General features: G+C 42.3%; 1 protein-coding gene and 1 long non-coding RNA gene across 5 annotated transcripts; one reads left to right on the plus strand and one right to left on the minus strand.

Moving 5' to 3' along the window:
• Window positions 1-1,835: 1,835 nt before the first annotated feature.
• Window positions 1,836-14,191, minus strand: LOC114159450 (uncharacterized). 2 transcript variants are annotated; one of them, XR_003598585.1, is made up of 4 exons: window positions 14,180-14,191; window positions 2,367-2,570; window positions 1,990-2,286; window positions 1,836-1,918 (listed from the first exon to the last, which is right to left on the minus strand). It is a non-coding gene; the product is annotated as an uncharacterized LOC114159450 (long non-coding RNA). The 2 variants fall into 2 exon arrangements; XR_003598584.1 differs by having other exon boundaries at window positions 1,990-2,570.
• On the plus strand, window positions 4,319-19,470 carry gas7a (growth arrest-specific 7a). 3 transcript variants are annotated; one of them, XM_028041421.1, is made up of 11 exons: window positions 4,319-4,912; window positions 5,470-5,532; window positions 10,420-10,509; window positions 12,043-12,158; window positions 13,242-13,316; window positions 13,689-13,767; window positions 14,525-14,656; window positions 15,600-15,723; window positions 16,284-16,363; window positions 16,587-16,685; window positions 17,836-19,470. In XM_028041421.1, exons 1-11 carry the CDS (start codon window positions 4,895-4,897, stop codon window positions 17,947-17,949), a joined length of 990 nt encoding a protein of 329 aa, XP_027897222.1. In that variant the 5' UTR covers window positions 4,319-4,894; the 3' UTR covers window positions 17,950-19,470. The 3 variants fall into 3 exon arrangements, with proteins under 3 accessions (XP_027897222.1, XP_027897223.1, XP_027897221.1); XM_028041422.1 differs by lacking the exon at window positions 5,470-5,532 and having other exon boundaries at window positions 4,321-4,912; XM_028041420.1 differs by lacking the exon at window positions 4,319-4,912 and having other exon boundaries at window positions 4,932-5,532.
• Window positions 19,471-22,766: the final 3,296 nt, after the last annotated feature.

The raw sequence follows: 22,766 nt of genomic DNA on the forward strand, positions 1-22,766 counted from the left end.
CGCTCTTCCTCAGCTGAAGCTCTTCCTCAGCTGAAGCCCCACAGGGACGGCTGGCAGCACAAACTCCTCACCATATGGTGAAACCAGGCCTCCTCTTCCTCAGCCCCGGGTTCTGGACACAGTACTGGGAAACAAAACACCCAAAACAATAAAAACAGAGATATATTCTAAATAAGATAATAGTGGATGGTTATCAGTTTGGAGAGCTCCAGTTTCTTCAACTCAGTTTAACAAGACACAACTCAATAAATCCCAGTAACCCTGTGAACACAACTGGAGGAGAAATCTCAACAAGAGGCTCGTTACGGTTCGGCACCGGCAGCATCTCTGCTCAGCCGGCCATCGGAGTCAGAGAGCAGATGGTTTTCCTCCTCCTGCTGGCTGAGGAGGAAGGAGCGGACGGACGCAGCCGGCTGCAGGGGGTTTGTCAGCGTTTAGTCAGACACGAGCATCGCTGCTGACAGAGGAAGAGTTTACTGACGGGATCAGAGCGGCTGCTCCGGACTAACAGGAACCTCCAGAACAAAACGCCGTCAGGAAGCAGGCGACTGAACACAGCATCAGTTCACATCAGTATGTCAGGAATGTGGAGCCTTTAGGTCCGAACACAAGCAGGAGGTCCAGGATGGAGGTGAAGTGGTTTAATAAAGAGGATCTGACAAAAGAAGTGACTGAACAGGGAGGATAAAATGCTGGGCAGGATAATAAAACTCAGGCGAGTGTAAATGAAACCACTGCTGTGGGAGCAGCATGAAAATCTGAAAATACTGTAAAAAATAGATTAAAACATAGAGGTAATCAGAAACAGAAACAAAAAGTGGTAAAAAAATAGCCAACTAATTAAAAATATATAATTTACCATGGCTAACAGCGATGGACGATGAAGCTGCTTCTCTCTGGTCCACAGAGGGTTAATTTCCACCTCTAAACCATCTGATTGGACGCTGGAAAAGATTATTGTTGTGTTTAATTTGTGCTAAAAGGAGTTAGCCAAACAGTGAAGCTATTCAAGGCTAAAATAGCATCTGAATGCTAATATATAGCAGCTAACGCTAATGTTAGCGTCTAAAGAAGCTCCATGAACGATCAGGACTTCCTGAAACAGTTTGCTCCAATCTGAAGGTGGAAAAATCAGATTTATGAAAATGTTGCTTATTTTTGATGTTTCTTCTCGTTAAACTGATTCATTTTTAAACCGATTTATTCCCAGTTTCCTGTTCACCTGCTTAGTGTAGAGATGTACAGCCTGAAGAAACTGCAGTGATCTAGAAGTGACTTTAATGAGGTTTTTAAAACACAAAACTCTTCCTGCATCCAAACCTGGCTGAGGAGGTTCTGCCATCCTGCAGAGGTTCTGCCATCCTGCAGAGGTTCTGCGTGGCTGCAGAGGTTCTGCCTGGCTGCAGAGGTTCTGCTGGGATGCAGAGGTTCTGCTGGGATGCAGAGGTTCTGCTGGGATGCAGAGGTTCTGCCTGGATGCAGAGGTTCTGCTGGGATGCAGAGGTTCTGCCTGGCTGAGGAGGTTCTGCTGGGATGCAGAGGTTCTGCCATCCTGCAGAGGTTCTGCGTGGCTGCAGAGGTTCTGCCGGGCTGCAGAGGTTCTGCCGGGCTGCAGAGGTTCTGCCGGGATGCAGAGGTTCTGCCGGGATGCAGAGGTTCTGCCGGGCTGCAGAGGTTCTGCCGGGCTGCAGAGGTTCTGCCGGGCTGCAGATCAACCTCCCATCCTGGTGAATTAGAACAGGCATCCACTGTTTCTTTGGTCCGGCTGTAAACTGTCATAATTTGAGGCTAATCTTTTTGACCCACATGCAGAATACACTTCAGGATACAGAGAATGTCAGTTAAATAAAGTTTATTGTAAAAAGAGTTTGAATGTATCTTCTTTGCCCGGGGTATGGGACAGCTGGAGATCTGGAGTCTGAGGATGGAGTAGATGAGAGGTGAGTAAGTAGCACTGAAGGTGAAAAAGAGAATAATAGGAGACCTTACTAGTGAAATGGAACTGATCCACCAGGGGGAGGTATTCTGCTGGTGCTGGAACTTGGTTTCTAGGGTGAGTGCCGGGTCCAGGTGGGGTTGGAACTGAAGCCAGGAGATCCAGAGAGAATGGGCGGTGATGAGGGTTTGTTAGTTGTACTTCATTGGAGGGCGGACAGGTTGTAGCACAGACTTGAACAGCCAGAAGAACCAGTCGTAGGGATTTATGAACCAGGGGTTTCTTTATGAAGAATCTTGGAGGTGAAACGATAAAACTCATAAGGCACAAAGGTAACAGCCGCTGAGAACCTACAAGGAAAACACAAGGGAGGCTTGAGTAAAACACTTAGAAAACTCAGCGAGAGCACACACTGAGGGGCACAGAGTACCATGAACGGCAACACTCAGGCATCGAAGGACTGGTGACAGGCTTCTCTTAAACACTGGCTGATGACAGATAGGCTGCAGGTGTGATGGCTGAACACCTGAGACCGCCCTCTGGACAACACAGCTTCCTGGCTCCATCTAGTGGATAACTAGAGACAAGAAAAGCAGCCCCACAGAAACCAAAACTCCAGCTTCCCAACATAAACCTTCCTGGGTCGTTAAGATTCCTGGATTTTACTTCAGCTTCTCTCCGGCGAAGGAAAAGGAAATAACCTGAAAGTCTTTCTGCTCATTAAACGAGTGAATTCCTGAGTAATAGGGATCAGAAAGAGCAGGTCCGGTTTCCTCCTGTTCTGTGTGAATAGAAGCAAACATCCAGAAACATCCAAAAACCTTAAAACTGACAATTCATCTGATATTCATTGAAGGATCTTTTGAGCAGAGCGGCTTGTGTCAGAAAAACCTTCATTTACTGCGATGCTGACGGAGGTTAAGTGAAGTCATGGGTTTCTCATTGCTCCTGTAAGCGAAGTGATAACGATCCGAGTCTGTGGTCTGGCTGCAGCCTGCGGCTCCCTGCAGCGGAGCTGGGCGGCCTTGGTTCTGGGTTGCCTTCAGCTGGGAACGGGCCGGGCTGATGAGCAGCGACTGGACAGGTCATGAATCACCAGGATGGAGGGGAACCGCCACGGAGGCTGCAGGACGAAGCCAGGCTCCATTCACGGAGCAGAGAGCGCTGCAGGCTGTTGGGAACGTTTCTAACACAGGATGTGATGTAAGAGCAGGAAGTAAACAAACAGGGACCCAGAGAAATGGCTTCATAAATGAGCCAGTTCTCTAATTCCTACCAGGTTTATTATCTTCATCTTTAGATCCACTGCAGGAAAACAAACATTTAGTGTTTTTGGTTTAGAATAAAACCAGATGAAGACGTGGCTGTTATTGTTGGACTGGATGTTAATTCTGTAGTAAAATATATTTTTTGTCAGTATTTTTCTGTATAATTAGTTTTCACATTTTAATTGAAAACTCTATTTTGACAAAATAAGCAAAATGTATATTTATGGTTTGTAATCAGATTAGACTAAAGTTCATCTTTCCAGATTTTCAGGAAGTTCTGATCATTCATGTAGTTTCTTTGGAAATCTGGACTGTGGACGTCAACATTAGCATTAGCTGCTACTTGTTTAGCTTTGAGATGCTATTTTAGGCTAGCATAGCTTCTCTGATAGTTAAACTCATTTTAACTATCTTCAACACAACAATAGTCATTTCCAGCATCCAATCAGATCGTTTAGAAGCAGAATCGATCTGATCGGGACCAGAGAGAAGCTGCTTCGTTGTTAGCGGATGTAGCTTGTGCGTCAGATTTACGGCTGTACCAGAAACATGCAACAAAGGTTCCAGCTCAGGACTTTTGTAGGTAAAGAAGTGATTGATTATGTTAAAGCTTTATAACTCCTACAGATTAATTTGATTAAATAATTGAAATTAATGTATTAAAGTCACAGCTCTAATTACCATCTAATAGTTACTATAATTGCTGAGTGCATCAATTTAAACACAAAGGAGAAATGTTGTGGTGAAGCCTGAATGGCCGCTCACGGTTTGATTTGAGTGAGCGGTCACATAACTCTGAGCCTTACATTCATAAATAATCTATGTTTGGTTTTTTTAGCCAGCAGATGCAGCAGCAGCACAAAGACCAGCAGATCCCTGGAGAGGAACAACAACCCTGCATCCTGTAAACAGGTAACGTCAGTTTGTCTGGAGCATCTTCAGTTACGATGTGTCTCATCGATGTTATTCATCAATAAAGAAAACTGTTTAAAAAATGAATGTAGGTTATGTTCACAGAATGCTTTAGGTTTAGGATTCTGTAGATTTATGGTCTGAACTTCATTTGTAAGGTGGAAGAAAACCAAACATTTTATTTCACCTTCAGAATATAAATGTCTTCCTACAAGGTGCACCAGTTTGAGTCATTTCCCTCATCAGCATCAACATCAGGTCAACTTCCTGGGGAACCAAGTCGTCTGCACTGCATGATACGAAGGGATGCCTGCAAAATAAAATCCTGAGAAGAACTTAGCGTCTCGCTCCAGGCTCTTCAGAAAGACTTTTATTTGTATTTATTGTGGAGAGGAAGTCGAGAAAATTAGGATTTATTTCATTAACACTGCTCAACGTTTCCAACCTTCAGCATAAATCATCAGAGCAGCTCGTCTTTGAAAAGCCTTTCGGATCTCAGCAGCCGCTCTGAGCAGGGCCGCTCCCGCTGCTCACAGGAACCCGGGCCAACACCGATTCATGCCAACCCTCGTGACCGACTCCCCCCACGCTGAGGCCACGCCGTGCCGTCACAAGCAGGAGAATCGATGGACGGACAGTCGGGCGGCTGAAGTTTAGGCTCCACATGGCAGAGTCTGCTGGTAAACAGGACGACCGAAGTCAGATTTCACGTTGGGAAAGGCGGGAAGTCGGATCGGCGGACACTCTGGGCATGTGGCGGTAGGAGCGGCCGGCCGCCATGTTTTGCATGGCAAAGGTGAGGCGTTGCTCGCTCCTCTGTGTTTGGGTCAGGATGTTAGGTCAGTGCAGGAAAGGAAAAGCACATTACGTCTTCCAGCGTCACGTTTAACCCTTCAGGAGCTCAAACACACCCAGCCTCAGTCACCAGTGCTACAAAGATCCTTTTCTCCAGCACCTGCAGCTCAGTGGTCTCTACTTCCATAAGGGGCGGCGCGTGGCGGAGGCAAGGTGCTGGAGATCTGGGCGCTGGGGGAGATTTTCCTTCCCTTAAACTTTAGTGACAGCAGCTTAACCGGAGGCTAGACTTCGTCACATTCCCTCTGCAGCCCTCCTCCTCCTCAGCATCCCTCTCCCCCTCCCCACAACACGACTCCGCTCCTCTCCAGTCGCGCTGCAGCGTGTGAGACTGGAAGGCAGCCTCGGTGTGTGTGTGTGTGTGTGTGTGTGGAGGGAAAGAGCGGAGCGAGGCTTTCCCAGAGCAGAGCAGAGCAGGAGGAGGTGAGCGGGATGATGATGGAAGCCAGCTTTGACACAGAGGAGAGTTTTGATGATCCGTCCTGTCTCGCCCCGCAGCCCCCCGGCTCCGTGTCGCCGGCCAAGAGGCAGATCACCGAGGTCAAAGAGACCAAGATCACAGTGAGTACTCCAGACCCGAACCGAGCCCCTATCTCCTGCTCTGGTTTCATTTTCCTCTCATCTGTTGACATCCCATGATGAGCCTTTAAGGAGCAACGCAGATCTGGGGTTCCCCATCATTTAATTTGTGTTTGACTGATTGAAAGGTGATCAAATGTGAATTTAAACCCTGAAGACCCTCATCCATGTTTTTAGTCGAGGAACAAAAAGCTGCTGCAGAAGCTGGTGGTATTTTTAGTGCCTGTCAGGTAAACTGATCTCTGACTGTTTCTCCCTTCTGGGGTTCGTTCGTTTGTCCAGTTGAAGGGCTTCAGATAAAACCAGTGCAGGTGAGGCTGGAAGCCCAGAGGCTCCAGAGCCGGACTGGTTTCTGAGAGGTTCTGTTTGTCTCCAGACCTTCAGACAGAGCAGCAGGTTATGTAACCTCCCAGCCTGTAATGGGGATCGGTGGGAGGGTGAGGTGTGGGTTCTGCCTTATGTTCGGCTGACCGCTGTGGACGGGCATTGTGAAAGAAAAAAATCCCCCAGACCTGCGAGGGATGCAGCAAGTCCAGTTTCCATGGTGACAAAGGCAAAAGCACTGATTATCGGCTGTTCAGACGGAAAACAACAAAAGGAGAAGGATGGAGACGCCACGGCGTTTGGGCCGGTCTGATCCAGACCCGTCCGTCCTCATCTGGAGGAAAACAGGTGATAACGAGTCAATCTCCAGAGGTTTCTTTCTGTTCACCACAGAGAAACTGTCATTGCACAACCCAGCCAGTCGTCATGGAGACGCACACATCCATGACGGATGGCGAAATGGACCCGTGCAGGATTCTTCACACATCAGAGGGAAGCGGCTGCTCTGCAACCTTGTTTTCACCTTCAGCGGGCGAATCGTCTGACGGAGCTTCAGCTTTCACCACCGTCGGCGTTCGGCTCAACCTGTTGATGCATTCTGGGAAAAAAGGCAGAGGCGAAAACTGGAAGGAAGTAATGAGGATCTGTCAGTGTCAGCTGAGGATGGACTGAGGATTAAAATCTGTATTCAAATTAAACAGAAGAACCACGTTGTTAGTAGAACGTCCTGTACCTTCAACACCTAACAATGATGAAACCGTTAATAAGTAACTATATTTACTGAGTTGGGGACAATCCAGAGTTTCCTCACCAAATCATCAGTTCTGGGCTCTTCTTACAACACGCCTCCTATAATCTGACAGGTCGACTCATATTCCTCTGCGTCCAGATTCCTGGCTCTTCCTCTCAATCCACAGGATTTCTTCACAATTTGTTTCTGAAACATTTTGTGTTTAGTATCAAAGCTCATCATGTTTTTGTGTTTCAAGGAGAAAAATTGAGCCCACAGCATCCTGACTCCTCCACCGTACAGGACCAGTTTGTCCCCATGTCCGTCCTTCATGCCAGGCTCTTGGCATGAACTCAGTGTAGTTACATTCAGAAACACTTTAACAATCTAAAGGTGATATTAGCTGTAGAAACAGCTGCTAACCAACCATGACGAGCGGAGAGGCTGCAGTCTCCTTCTGGTTGGCACCAAACAGTCTCAGGGTTTTTTCTCACATTGGTAGGAATCTATTGTTGAGTTTGTTCACTTTGTTCACTTGGTTCAGTTTCTTTCCACACAGAAAAAGAAGATTCAGTCTCTGCTGGTCAGATGTTTCCCTTTGGTTCCCAAAACGTATGTGAGTGAGGAGTAATGGTTCTGAAGAACCGTCTTTAAATCATCATTAGCTCGTTTGTTTGCTGCAACATAAATCAGTGGACATCTTGTTGGTGAGACCTGGCAGCTGTCTGGATCCGGATCAAGGTCAGATCATGTTCACACCATAACCAAACTGCTTTAGCGTTTGTGTGCAGTAAATTATGCAGTGAGCTGATGCATCCGGATCGCTGAAGGAGCTCTGGTCTGCCTGGATCCGTGACGTTAGCAGCAGATTCTGGTGTTTCCTAAAACTTTCCTCAGTCAAAGACTCAACAGCTCCTTCATCATGGCGGCTTTTAGCAGCTCTTCCACTGGCAGATCAGTCTTCGTTTGGGATCCAGTGTGGTTCCTCAACATTCTTTAGAACCACCTCGGGGACGGAACGAGATGGGAAAACTGACTGGCGCCAGACTGGATTCGGTGATTTCCTGTTGGATTTATGCCTCAGTCAACATCATCAGCCACCATTTTCAATCCGTAACGAGAACAAAGGAGTTGGAAAATTTATAATTCTATAGTGAAACCTTGAGATATTAAACTTTCTATCAATTACGACAGAACCGAAGGAACAAATCCAGCGACAGATTTCTGAGATACAGTGAGGAACACAGAGGAGACGGACCCAACCTGAGCATCTGGGTTCATTTCTTGGACTCTTCACAGACAGACCAGAGAAAATCCCTCGGCTCTGGACTCGGTGAGACCCAGTTGAATGGCCGTTGTTCCTGCCTCCAACTCAGTCACACAGAGGACAAAATGTTCACTTGCTGTTCCAGGCGTCACTGAGAGGACATGAGCAGAGTCCTTCCTTCCTGTCAGTGGTCGTAATGTTTTGCCTCATCCACAGTGTGCCAGTCTCAGTACTGAAACCAGAAACCATCCCGTTTGCAGTTTAGTTGCTTTGTTACTGAAGGTACATTTGTGGAGGGGATATTTTACCACAAAGTAATTTGTTGCTTAGCAACAGTAGCAGAGTTTCCTGAACCTCGTCTGCTGAAATTCCTGCTCAGAAATGGCTGCCAACACATCGTCTTTTACATTTCTCACGGGCCATTTCCTTCACGACTCTGTCATGATTTTCTTCTCTATTCAGCAAATGAACCAGAAGTGAAACATGTAAGAAGCAGCAGCTTCGCTCACCTGAGGCTCACAGCTCAGAAACGCTGAGTGAAGACAAAATGTTCCCACTGGCCAAACAAAGCTGCTTTGCTCAAACATGAAAAGCTGCAGCAGCATCCAGAGTTTTTGGGCGGATCTGTTACACGCTGGGTCACAAAGGTAATCTGGATTAATATTTAATCCCAGCCCCCCGCAGCGCCACAATAACGGGCCATAAAGGAACAAGTTAGGCAGACGAGCGGCTCAGTGTAGGAAGCAGCGCTGCTGATGGATGCTGAGGCTGTGTAATAGAAAATCTGGAGCCATGACAATCAGTGTGATCTCTGAGGCAGAAAATGAACAAGGCGCCCGGTCGGTACATCACTCCGCCGCTGCTTCAGATCGCAGCTCTGCGTGTTTCCTCTTTATATCAACACTTACATAACAGGCCGGATGATCTCTGCTGTGTTTGTGAATCTTCCCTTCATCTGTGAAAAAGCTGCAGAGATCAGAACCAAAGATCCTGTAATACAGCTGCTGGAAACCAAACAAACATTAGTACCTAATCATCCTTTACTGTTTACCTGCAGCAAGGAGGAGAGATAATGAGCTAATTATAATAGATAATTAGCTCATATCTAACGAAGTTTAATGTTCTGCACAAAGCAGCGTTAACGCTTCCCTCATTGTGACAAACAGCAGATGCTGTTAACAGATCAGCTGCTGGTTCTCAGAGCAGAGAGGAGAGACGTTTCACCAGCGCTTCTGCTGATGAGATTATAATAAATCTACAAAATGACGACACTTTCAACATTGATGGCAGCAGAAGCACCTCAGAAACGTCTGAGGGTTTTACTGAGTGGTGGAGAAAATCTGCAGCTTTAAATACCATAAATTATCTGCTGTTTGTAAAGTAAACTCTGAGAGTTTTAGCTTCCAGAAATCTGACACAAGCTTCCTGATTCACGTTTCAAACGGTTTCCACCAGAACAAAACAGTTTCAGCTTTTTTATTTACTATTTATTTTATAAGGTAAAATTAAAAGTTGATTTTAAAAACAACAAAGTTTATCTGATAAATCAAATAGTTTAGTTGTGTGGGTTGGTTTCTGGCTTAAAGGGGATATTTCTGACCTGACTTTGTCTTTTCACGTGGGCTTTGACTAGGCCTGTCTAGAACCTCCACTGTGCTCCTGTGGATAATAAATGTTCTCTGCATGAGTTCAGTTGATGATGATCTGATGTCTGAGGAGCTCAGTGAAGATTTCCTGCTGAGCTGGGAGGACATGTCGACGAGACGCATTCAAATCGAAATTATCTCAGATTTTTTGTTGCTTCTGCTGCTTTTAAATCAGCTTCGCTTCCTCTCTGATGCCCTCAGTGGGAATGTTTTGCTTTTTAAGTAAGCCATCTCTCCAGCTTTCAAATATTAGCGTTTCAGTAAACACAGAACTCTGTTTGAAAAAATCCCTGTTGAGATTTAATCTGAGATGTGAGCAGAAGATGAAAGCAGCTGGGCTGAGTTTGTCTCTAGGTGGCGCAGCAGCAGCAGCTGCAGCAGCTGCTACATCAGCAGCAGCAGCAGCTGAAGCAGCAGCAGCAGCAGCAGCAGCAGCAGCAGCTGAAGCAGCAGCAGCTGCAGCAGCTGCTACATCAGCAGCAGCAGCTACAGTAGCAGCAGCAGCTGAAGCAGCAGCAGCAGCAGCTGCAGCAGCTGCTACATCAGCAGCAGCAGCTACAGTAGCAGCAGCAGCGCGGTGCGGCAGAGTATTGGCTGTAAACACGGTGAATCAGGGAGTTTCTGCGTGTTTGTGGGTGAAGCATCCCGTCTGCATGTCCCAGCCTGACATGCCGGGTTGAGGGTGTTGGGGGGAAGGAGGATCCCAGATGGCAGCATTACATAATTGCAGCTGCAAGAATAACTGAAGATGCTGCAGAGCAAGGAAGCTGGACTCAGGCGGACTGTGCAGAAACGTTTCTGTGGCTCCCTCAGGTCATCACTCTCATTGTGACCTTTGGCTCCTCAGCAGCATGACCTTCAGGAGTCTGTGTCCAGCCTGATGTTTGCTTGTGTGGTTGCAGATAAACTGTGTGACGTTCCCGCTGCCAGGAGAAGGTCCGGAGCAGCAGCTCCTCAAGCCCAACGAATGGAGCTACTGCGATTATTTCTGGGTGAGTTTCTGGTCCAGGCCGTTCCCGATATAGAAACCTGGAAGGAAGTCAGCTGAAAACTGAGCCGCAGCAGCTGCTTCGCTCCATTTCTGCCTAATTTAGCGTTTCTCCACTTAACTTCAGCTCTGTGTGTGTGAACATCACAGCAGCAACTGATGGCCTGATTCACACCCACAGCTCCCAGTTAAAACCTCCAGTTGCTCTGTCCGCAGGCCGACAGTAAATATGAGCTGCTTAGAGATCATCACATCTTCACCACAGGATCAACAATAAGCTCAGATTTTAACATCTATAACCAGAGGAGAGACTGGTAATATGTAAAAAAGAAGAAAAGTGAAACTAAAAAAAACATAAAAATAAATATCAACATCAGAACTGAACTGTAACAACATAATAATTTATTTAATGATTATTTTACAAAGGCAGCAGGAGAAATTATTTTTTATCCTCTGCCAATTTTACACTTTAGTTTTTTTCTGTAACAGAAATGGTTACATCATAAAAATAAAAAACATAAAATAATTAATCGCTGCATCTTCCCAGTCAGGTTTCCACTGACGTCTTTCATGTTTAGTGGCAGCATCATGCTCTGGAGTTACTGTTCGTCAGTTGGAATTAGACGCTTAAATCCTGAACACCTCGAAATAATTATAATATCATTTAGTTTCAAACTAAAACCTTCAGAAATCTACTGAAGATCTGAATCAACAACAAAATGCAGCGGAAAATTAAACATTTTCTACGGCCTAGTCAAAGTTTAGAGCTAAATCTGACAGAAAATCCACGTGTCTCCTGAGAAAAAGTCTAATATCCTACAAGCAATCATAAAAATCTTACTCACTGTGTTGCTTTGTATTAAAATAACTTGTTTGTAGAAGTTGCTGTTATTTTTTAACAGATTATTATTGGAGGCATAAGCCCTCATATCATCGTGTTTGGGTTAAGAGATGAGGAGCCGATAATCCAGCTGAGTGGATTGATTCTCCACAGATCAGCTAATCCATGACGTGACTCACTGCTGGAACTGCTCAGCCTGAAACTGATATCAATTTGCTGCAAGTGTCTTTTTTTCTTCTCCAACAAAACACATTTTATCTCAAAAATTAAATTTCACAACCATTAACAGTTTTTGTTTGAAAGAATCTCTGTAGCCTAATGCAGATTAAAGTGGATTATATCCACGGTTTCTGCATGTAAACAGTTTTCATCTGATTTTACTGTTTTAACCTTTAATAAATCAGATCTCTGATTGAAACGCGGCGTTTCCTCCTCCTGATGACTTCCTGTCCGTTCGCTGACCTGACGCCACGCGCGCTGTCACCGAAAACAACATGGCTGCCAAATGTTGGCCATCCAAACATGTTTGACATGAGAGTGCGGCCCTCAGCGGCCGACGTGTGAACGCCGACGCGCGGCCTCTCAGTCAGAATGAATCACAGCTCCTCGTCGTTTCTGACTCACCTGTGACCAATCCCGTGATGCTCCGCGGGCCGCCGCTCCGCTCATGCAGCAGGTGCTCTGCTCTGTCCGCAGGCCGACAGGAAGGACCCGCAGGGGGCCGCCCACGTCACGGGCTTCGAGGTTCTGCTGCAGAAGCAGCTGAAGGGGAAACAGCTGCAGAAGGAGATGGCGGAGTTCATCCACGAGAGGTAGAGCTGAATTCATGAGGCACAGAAATGTTCCCTCAGCGGAACAGAGACGTTTTAATGAATACAGAGTTTAATAAAAACCCCTGAAACATTGGATCAGGTCAGAACCAGCAGCTGACATGTTTAATTTTATGTGATAAACCAACTCAGAATACAGAACAGTTGTGAAACAGAGGAAAAGATATAATTTTGGAAAATATTCTCATTCTTTGCAGAATATCATAGTGATGGGGAGTTAATCTTAATCTGTTATCATCCGTAATCTCACATTTCAGATTAATTTGGCAGATCTGGATGTTTATGTTAAATCTTTTTGCAGTTAGTATATCTATAAGACGCCTTTTGCTTCTCTAATTTTGTGTTTTGGTTTTGTTAAAGTTACAGCCCAGGTCTCGCAGGTTTCAGGTCGTATTCCTGCTGCTGGATTATTGATCAGATATTTCACTGCTTGGGTTTTTGTTTCAGAACTGAACTTTGAGTTAAACTTCTCCAACATTTTATCCCTGATCTGCCTTAAAGTAACAGGTAGGATTTTATTTAAGGGCATCAGAGAACCTGGGGCTGAATGCAAACAGACATTTGAAAGCTGACATTTAAAATCCATGTATGATTTTACATAAACTCCAGTAAAATGCAGTGAACTTTTCATTTTAACTTGATAAAATGAAAAAATCCAAGCTGTTGGAAGGGGCCTTGTTTCCACTTTCTGCTCTTTGCGGTGGAAAATGACACTGAGCAAGCTGGAAACTGGGAACTGGGAACTGGGAACTGGGAACTGGAAGGTGGAAACTGGAAGTTGGAAACTGGAAGTTGGAAGCTGGAAGCTAAAAGCTAAAAGCTGGAAGCTGGAAGCCAGTGTTTGTTAAGACTCCTTCAAGCTAATTTCCCTTCCTGACCTTTAGCGCCTGGGAAAGAGCAGGAGGCCGAGTCATTCAGGTGTAAATGTGAAGGTAAAGGGCAGAAACATGAGAACAGAAACAGCCACTCTGTAAAACTCACAACAAGCTTCATTATCTTCTGCTTTTTAAATTGTCTTGAAGGTTTTTCTTGTCCAGTCAGCTGACATCTTCATGTCTGTGTCAGGATAAAGATTGAGGAAGAATACGCCAAAAACCTGTCCAAGCTGTCGCTGAGTCCGCTGGCAGCGCAGGAGGAAGGGTGAGTGGGAGACCAACAGAGAGCGATGCTAACGCAGAGAGCGATGCTAACACAGCTAGCGATGCTAACACAGCTAGCGATGCTAACACAGTGAGCGATGCTAACACAGTGAGCAATGCTAACACAGTGAGCGATGCTAACACGTTGCTCGCTGCCCACCTGTTAAGCTCAGGGCTCATCTACACGCAGCTCCCTCTGGTGGTCATCATGAAGCCATGCTTTTCCACTTGGCTACACAAAATAATAAAACCGGATGGATGAACACCTACAGCATTGTTATTGTTAAATTATTTTAAAAATATGTCAGAGTGTTGTTGAGTTTTACAGTAATATTCCATGAATACTCCATCCATGATGCGGATGTTTCCTCAGGACTCTGGGAGAGGCCTGGACTCAGCTGAAGAAGAGCCTCCATGATGAAGCTGAAGTTCATCTCAAGTTCTCCAATAAGGTCATTTCCTGCATCCACTCACATTATTCAGATTAAATAAAGAAATTAAAAAGTGGACTACAGCACAGTCCTGCCGGACAGTCCTTCAGGGCATTCTGGGTAAATACAACCAAAGCTAATATGCTAGCCTAGCGCTAGCAGCAGAAATGGCTCCTCGTCTTTAGCCAAAGACTAAAGAGAAATCCTCCAACCGCTAAAATCACTTTGTCTCCATCTGGTGAAGAAGGAAGTAGCTCTCGGTGTCTTCAGTGATTCTTGATGCAGCGCCACCACAGGCCAGGAGGGGAACAGGTTGGTTTGACTCAGAACCACAGCAGCTGGAGGTGGAGCAGATGGTGGAGTTTGGGTCGATTTCTACCGGATATATTTATTCTGACTCCAAACTGTTAAACATTTAATTGTAAACTATAACTGAACTTTTCTGCAATTTTGGGGCGTATCATGCAAAAAACAAAATTAATCCTCATTAGCAAAGAGTGACAAAAGTTTAAAGCTTCAAAATGATTTTACTCATTTATAGAGGAACCAGGAATTAAATTACTCATCAAATCAGGTTTATAGCTGGTTTTAAAAGACTGGAATGCAACAATAAACTATTTAAATGTGCAACAATAAATCAGTTTTATTGTGATTTCATTACTAATCTGAGGAGTCATTTCTAATATGCATTTTAGGTTTATTCAGGATCAGACTAGGACTCCATTTCTAATAAGGCAGAAAGCTCATATTTATAATACAACATTCTTTGTTCTTGCAGCTGCACACGGAGGTAGAGAAACCGTTGCTGACGTTCAGAGGCGACAACTTCAAGAAGGACCTGAAGAAGTACGACCACCACATCGCCGACCTGAGGAAGCAGCTGGCCAGCCGCTTCGCCGGCGTGGAAAAGGTAACCAGGACGCAGAGAGTCGGCTCGCTGCGTCTTCCTCCCACCTGCTGATTCAGCTCATGAATGGAAGCTGCTTCTGTTTTTCTGCTGGTATTTTCACGGCATGTTGTGGTGGGCGGCAGCCGCATGGCCTCCTGTTATTTCAACCAGCAGGAGAAAAACAAGCTTCATGTCTGGCAGCTTCACTGAGTTTTCTGAAGGTTCATGGAAATCTGCAGAAATAACTGTGAAATATGTATATTTGTTTTATATTTGAGGTTGAATTAGTGCAAATATGCCTGGTGTCAGTCTAGTGTACAAAATTAGAAATACATCAAAAGATGCAACTGAACAAATAGTTTGGTTCCTTTTTTAAATAAAAACATTTTATTAACTTTATTCTTTTAGTCAAAACTGGATCATCTGCAGCTTAAAAATCTTTCTAACTTCAAGAAGATCAGACCTTCACACTGGACTGAGCAATACAGAGTAGAGCTGTTATTATTACCTAGATTCACTTATTAATAACTGGATGCAAAAGGCGCTTAGAAAGAAACATTTTATTTACAGTGTTTAAACCAGGTGAAGCTAAAACTGGAAAATATTTACAGACAAGGTTAGGCAAAAATGTTAATATTTTTTATCAGTTTTGGCTTAATTAGAGCTCTGACTTCTTTTGAGTCTCAATACTCCAATTAACGATTAATTGATTACTGAAGTAGTTGACGTTTATTTCACTAATCAATTATTCATGATTAATCTGATTAATCGTTAGAACCGTAGCTGAGTATTTCTCCGAGACACAGCCTGGGAGAAGAAAGTGTCTCTGAAGCGCCGGCTGGAAGATAAAAGTCTAAGCAGTTTGTGTCCAGCATGTGTGGGGTCTGCAGAGATGTTAGCTGAGAGTTCATCTACTGGAGTGTGTGTGTGTGTGTGTGTGTGTGTGTGTGTGTGTGTGTTACAGGCTCGTAAAGCCCTGGCAGACCGGCAGAAGGATCTGGAGGTGAAGACGCAGCAGCTGGAGGTCAAACTCAGCAACAAGACAGAGGAGGACATTAAAAAGGCGAGACGGAAATCCACACAAGCAGGTCAGAGGTCAAAGGTTGTCAATTTCTGAATCAATCTGTTGTTGTAAAGGAAATGAATCCCTTCACGGTTTGATATTTTCATCAGAAATGTCTTCCTGTACCTGTGACGGTAAATTTACCTGAACTAAACATCAGTAACGTTTGTTTTCAGTGTCTGCCTCTTTGGCCTGATTGTCAGAAATTTAGTGCAAAGCTAGTTTGGAATAATATGTAAAATTTAAATATATCAAATCAAAAAAAAAAAAAGATCCTTTTTTATTTAGAAAGACTAAAACAACTCCTTTGGTCTTGTTTTTGCAACAGATTTAATGGAGGACAGAGAAATGATCACATGTTTTACTGAGTTGCTCTGATGTTTTAATTCAATCTTTTAATAAAAATGGTAGAAAGTTGACCTTTATGTTAAATTTAACTGGCTCTGCAGCACTTTTGAGAAGTGATTTCTTGATGCCCCCTGGTGGTTATTACCGGCATTACAGACAAAAGGGAAACAGTTTATAGATACAAACAACTTAGTAGTTATTAAATCTGAGGTTTTATTTGTGTGTAATCGTTGACAGGAGATGATCTGATGCGATGTCTGGATCTCTACAATCAGACTCAGTCCAAGTGGTTTGAGGAAATGGTCACAACCAGCATGGTAACATGTCACTTCCTGGTTCAAAACATTTCTCATGTTTTCATTACAAACATCTAATCTTCACTCATTAATGTGAGTGAAACCTCGAGTCACTGATTAAGTCGTTTCCATGGTTACTGAGAGAAAACGATGTCATGCTCGGTCTGCCTGTGGGAGTCGGATCATTTTGTGAATGTTCAGCCGTTTCTTCTCGGTGGTTCTGATCGGGTCGTTTCCCCTGCAGGAGCTGGAGAAGCTGGAGGTGGAGCGGGTCGAATGGGTTCAGCAGCACCTGCGTCAGTACACCACCCTGCGGCACGAAACAGACATGTTCAACCAGAGCGTGCGTCCTTTTCCTACTTCCATTTTAGACACATTTTTTATTGTTTTTGACATTTTTGTTTCCTGATTTAAGCTTATTTGTAACAAATACTTTCAGGTTTCTGTTTTCTGCTCTTCATTCTGTACCTGAACATTAGAAATGTTTAGGTTAGTTTGTAGAAATTTGGTCAATTTGCTTAAAATCTGTTCACCAAATATTGATCATTTAGTCATGAACCCTCAGATGAACCTCTTTGGAAAGTTAGAGTCAGTTGCAGCGACATTAAATTGAATTAATGTTCAAAAATAAATCAATCTTATCTGTGAGAAATCAGTCAGGAAGATGAATTTTTTCATTTTTTACATCCATTCAGTTTTCATAACAAAAGAAAAAAGAATAAATGTCTGAATTTTTCTTAGGGTCAAGATTTATTCAGAATCAAATGATTTTATTTATTTTAAAAAATCAAGCCTACTTCATGTTGTCAGTCAGGTTCTACTTAAGTGACTTTTTCACATCATTTCTTTGGATATTTTTTCCCTAAATCATGAAGTCAGTTTTAAAAACGACTTTTTGTTTTGACGATCTGGAACTCCTCAGTAGATCTCTACTGAGATTCAATTCAAAAAGTAAACTTATGAATATTATAGATTAAATCTGAAGTGAAAAAAAATCTAATTTTTATTTCTGTTAGTTTTGATGGTTATCAATCAGATCATCAGGTTTATTTTTATAGCACGTTTCAGTAATAAAGTAGTTCAAAGTGTTTTACCTCATAGAAACACAAAAACAAAAAGTCATAAAAGACATCATACAGTCGACAATTTATAAACCAGAAACAAACTTTAGATTTTTATGAGCGACATCAGAATCATCAATAAGCATCGAATATGTTGGTCTCTAGTTTATATCTACGCATTTATCTAAACAATGAGATTATAAAAGGATTTTTATTGTTTAGAATCATAGCAATGCACACAAATCAGTTGCCAGTGGAAAGTTGAGTGGAAGGAGAAATGGAACAAGTCCTGGAAGGATGGCTGGGCAAAGTCCATCCAAGAGTCTGGAGGATATTCCTCCCAGTAATAAGGCCATGGTAGTTTCTGTTCGTCACTCCACTGGGATCAGGCTGAGCTGTAAGGAAGCTGCATGACGGCTGTTTTGTTTCCAGACGGTGGAGCCGGTGGACCAGCTGCTGCAGAGCATGGATCCAGCCAAAGACAGGGAGCTGTGGGTGAAAGAGAACAAAACCGGCGAGGTTCGGCCTGTGGATCTGGACATTTAGGCGGCCCAGACCCAGATACCCTCCGACCTGCTCTCAGTGTCACCGGGTCCCGGGAAGTCTGAGAGCGGCCCGGTCGGGGGACGGTGCATGTGCAGCCTGCTGAGCTCTGACATTAATCACAACGAGGGAAGATCGAACGCAGTCCTGGAAAACAAACGGATCAAAGAACCAGCATGTTCCTCCTAAACCTCAGTCGTCATTAAAGCATTAGCTTACTGAATGCCATATAGCGTACTCTGCTGTTTACCTGTTGTAAATTATATATATATGAAAATAATCTATGTTCTTTAAAATCTTAAAGTTAGCTTCAATCAACTTGTTTCCATTTTGTGCTAACCAAAAAGAAAAGAAAGCTACAGTCTTATTGTGGACGTTAACTTTATTTTAGATACAGATTCTGAAACTGAATGAAGTATGATGATGAATATATTTTCATATTTCTTCCTGGTTCATTTCGGTGGAAATGCATGTTTAACCCTCCATGCGCTCATGATGGTGGTTTTGATGTTGCCCATTGAATTTGCACAAGGTGATGTGTGTTTTTAATTTAATTTTTCTACAACAGAAACGTTCAGCATTAATATTCAGCCTCCTCACATGTTCACAGCATCCAGCGTTGGAACGGAAATTCAACTCCCAACATCAAATTCAGGCCCGGGTCCGATTGGGATCCAGTCTGCAGGAAAAGGTGGTCCAAGTTACACGAAACACCTTTTAGTGCCTCTCAGTTTCTATACCTGGAATGTTCTTGATATATTCTCTGCATCAGTGTACATTTGTAGATACTGGTTAGATGTATTTTGCTGTGAAACGTTTTGACAGATCTGCAGATGTTCAGGCAGCCGAGGTGTTTACACTCTACAGTACAACGTTGTTTATTTTTGGTAAATGTGCAGGGAATATTTGTACGGTGGTGTTCAGCAGCAGAAAGCTAAATTGATCAATTTGTGTGCTGATCAACAGATGATTCGATTATGCATTTCTAGATTGGGTGGATCCAGTTGCAGCACCAAGCCAGATGAAGCCCATCAGATCCCCGTCTGCATGACGAGTCAGTGTTTCCGTGTGCATTTCTCTGTGTCGTCTTCACATTTCCTCTGGTCTCTATGTCTTCGGTTTATTTGCTCATTTAATTCAACTGCAAGGCACAAAAAATATTTTGATGAAAGATAAATGTAAACTAATGTTTTAAGTATAAATTTTTATTCTTAGTTTTGTGAAGAAGAGGAAAACGATCCTGTTTTCATCCCACCTGGCTACATGTTCAGGCTTCGGCAGTGTATTTGTTGTAGAGGTTTCATCGTCGTGCGTCAGTGTTGTGCACTAAATGTTGTTGCGTTCCAACTAAATGTTCCTGATCGGAGTTTGATGATGACGTAACGGTTGACCTAACTGGCCTGTGTGGTGACTGTTTACATTAAATCCAGTGTTTTCAGAATGTTTTGATCATACGTGACCTCTGTCCCGATCGTGAACCGAGGAATGCAGTGTACAAAATAAATCTCTTCTCTGAAAATTAAACGGTGCAGTGTCATTACGTAACGCTACAGGAAGACAGGATTGTAGAAATGTTCCATCAGTGGGAAGATGAATTTAAAAATGAAATTAGATGCTTTTTGCCAGGACAGCAGGTGCAGTACATCTCATCTGTAGCCAACCATAACTTTATTGTGTCCTGTGTTATTGACATTACATACTGTATTAGAAATATCTGGATACAAACGTGGAGAAAACTGTTGGAAATAACCTGAAAGACAGAAATAATAACTTAAAATTAACCCATGGAAATCAGAGATTATTTTTGAAATGCAGTTCAATAGGTTTGTCATTAGTTGTTTTTTGATAAATATTGTAACAAAGTTTATGAGTTAGCAAAATGCTTCTTAGTCCTGAACAGCCCCGGTCGTCCCCTCACCTGGCCACGCCCCTCATGGTCGACTGACCCTTTGCAACTACGTCACAATCATTCGAGGCGCCATGACGGAGGAAGTTTTTTTCTCGGAGGGAGTTGGAGGCCAGGCTGGTTTTGTGAGACGGAGTGCGGCAAAACAAAACACATATCAGAGTTGGAAAAGGCGGATTTTGGCATAAACTGGTATGTGAATGGTTTGGTTGGAAATGGAGACAGGAAATGAGGAAGACATGGATTTTGAAGGGTGGACGCCAGTGGGGAGAGGAAGAGGGAGAGGACGGGGAAGGCATAAAACAGATGAAGGAAAGGAAATGGGTGATATTCAAGGAAATAAACGAGAACTGGAAGGAAGTAGTTCCGAAGAAGAAAGGATAGTTAGGAGGAAAGTTGTGAGGGAGGAATTTAAAATAATATTAAAACTTAAGAACGAAGAAGAACAGGATAACATCAGCCCCATTGTGGTGTCAAGAGAAATAAAAAAGAAAATTGGAGATGTTGAAATGGTAAAGATTTTGAGAGATGGAAACCTATTGGTAGTTTGTAAAAATGAAGAACAAAAAAATAAGGCTTTAAATGTGGATAATATATGTAAAAAAACTGTGTTGGAGAAAAAAATTGTGGGAGAAAATAAAAAAACTAGAGGAGTGATTTATGGGATCCCTCTAGATGAAGATCTTGATAAAATTAAGCGAAGTATTGTAGGAGCAAAAGCAAATAACTTGAAGAGATTGTCAAGAACAATAAATGGAGAAAGAGTAGGAAGTTTGTCAATCCTCATTGAATTTGAAGGGAAAGAATTGCCACAAAACATCAAAATAGGTTATCTTAGTTTTCAGGTCAGACCTTATATCCCTCCACCACTTCGTTGTTTCAAGTGTCAAAGATATGGACACATAGCAGCAGCTTGTAAAGGGAAACAAAGATGTCCAAAATGTGGTGAAGATCACAAATTAGAAGAATGTAAAGAAGAAGCACAAGAAAAATGTTGTAACTGTGGAGGGCAACATAGAGTTACGTATGGAGGATGTGAGGTAAGGAAGAAGGCAAAAGAAATTATACAGATTAAAACAACTAAAAACATTAGTTATGCGGAAGCTGTTAAAAATGTGAAGGAGCAGACAACAAGAAAGAGTGAACAAATAGCGAGCCAAATCCCACAGCAAAACAAAGTACAATCAGAAGATAATATCACAGTATCAGTAGAAAAACTAATATTATTTGTAGCATATGTTATCAACTGCACTGACCAAGCCAAGCATAAAACTGAGAAAATTAAAATAATAGTGAGAGGAGCTGAAAAGTTTTTGGGGTTTAAAGAGGGATCATGGGAGAACATAAACAAAAAGCTGGAGGTAGATGGTAGATCAGGACCACCAGGTGAAAATAATTAATGCTAATATTACAATGGAATGCAAGAAGTTTAATTGCTAACGGACAGGAACTTAAAGGTTATGTTGATAGTCTTGAGGATAAACCAGAAATTATTTGTGTTCAGGAAACATGGTTAAAAACAACATTAGATTTTGTGATTAAAGGATATAATAGTGTTAGAAGAGACCGACAGGAGGAGAGAGGTGGAGGAGGATGTGGAATATTTATAAAACAAGGGATACAATATCAGGTATTAGGGAAAGGGAAAGAACTTGAATATATTGTAATTGAAATATGGGAACAAGAAGGCAAATTTAAAATAATAAATTTTTATAGTCCATGCAAAACATTATCAATTGAAATATTGGAGGAGTTAACCGAATATTTGGAAGGGAAAATAATTTGGTGTGGGGATTTTAATGCAAATAGTACATTATGGGGTAAAAGTAATGATAAAAATAGACAAGTTATAGAAGAATTAATGGAAATGAAAAATCTTGTATGTATTAATGATGGGAGGAAACAAGAATCAATGTAAGAACAGGGATGGAATCAGTTATTGATTTAACAATTGTTTCAGATGTTTTAGCTGGTATTTGTGAGTGGTTCATTGATAAAAATTCAACAATAGGTAGTGATCATTATCCCATTATAATAAGAGTAGGATTAAATTTAAATAAGAATATAAAGGTCAATAAAAAACTGAATTTTAATAAGGCAGACTGGATTAAATTTAGATACTTGAGTCAAATAAATTTAGAGAAAGTAGATATGACAATGGATATAAATGATATAAATTTAGAAATTAGTAAAATAATTATGGAAGCAGCAGATAATTCTATAACGAAAACAGGGTGTAGAAATGATAAGAAAATGGTGCCATGGTGGACAAATGAATGTAAAAAAGCAATAAAGTTAAGAAATAAAGCATTTAAAGTACTAAAAGGTAACCCAATTTATAAGAATTTAATTGATTATAAAAGAAAGCAAGCAATGGTAAGAAGAACTATTAAGAATGCTAAAAGAGAATATTGGAGGAATTTCTGTAGCACAATAGGGAAAGAAACCAAAATAGAAAAAATTTGGAAAATAATTAAAAGAATGAATGGCATAAGGAGAGAGTTTGAATATCCTATATTAAAAATGGATAATATAAATATAGTAAGAGATGAAGATAAAGTTGAAATATTGGCAAGAACATTTAGTAAAATTCATAGTTCAAATAATATTAGTGAAGAGGGAAGAAAAGGGAGGGAAAATACAAAACTTAAATATAAAGAGTTAGTAGAGAGTGTTGAAGAAACAAATAATCTGTTAAATGTTGAGTTTACAAAAGCTGAATTGAACTCTGCACTCAGGAAGACAAAAAATACAGCACCAGGTAAAGATCGGATTTATTATAGAATGATAAGACAACTTAGTGAAAAATCAAAAGACATAATATTGCAATTATATAATAAAATTTGGGAGGAGGGAAAACTACCATTGAACTGGAAGGAATCAATTATAGTACCAATAGCAAAACCAGGAAAAG

This window comes from Xiphophorus couchianus, chromosome 16 (assembly GCF_001444195.1).
Source record: "Xiphophorus couchianus chromosome 16, X_couchianus-1.0, whole genome shotgun sequence".
Lineage (NCBI taxonomy): Eukaryota > Metazoa > Chordata > Actinopteri > Cyprinodontiformes > Poeciliidae > Xiphophorus > Xiphophorus couchianus.

What these genes read in the sequence shown, in the direction of transcription:
- gas7a (XM_028041420.1), top strand. Translation starts at nt 5,404, where the DNA reads ATGATGATGGAAGCCAGCTTTGACACAGAGGAGAGTTTTGATGATCCG. An exon ending in GCGGAGTTCATCCACGAGAG is followed by an intron (nt 12,159 to 13,241) that starts GTAGAGCTGAAT and finishes TGTCTGTGTCAG; the next exon opens with GATAAAGATTGAGGAAGAAT. An exon ending in ACGGAAATCCACACAAGCAG is followed by an intron (nt 15,724 to 16,283) that starts GTCAGAGGTCAA and finishes AATCGTTGACAG; the next exon opens with GAGATGATCTGATGCGATGT.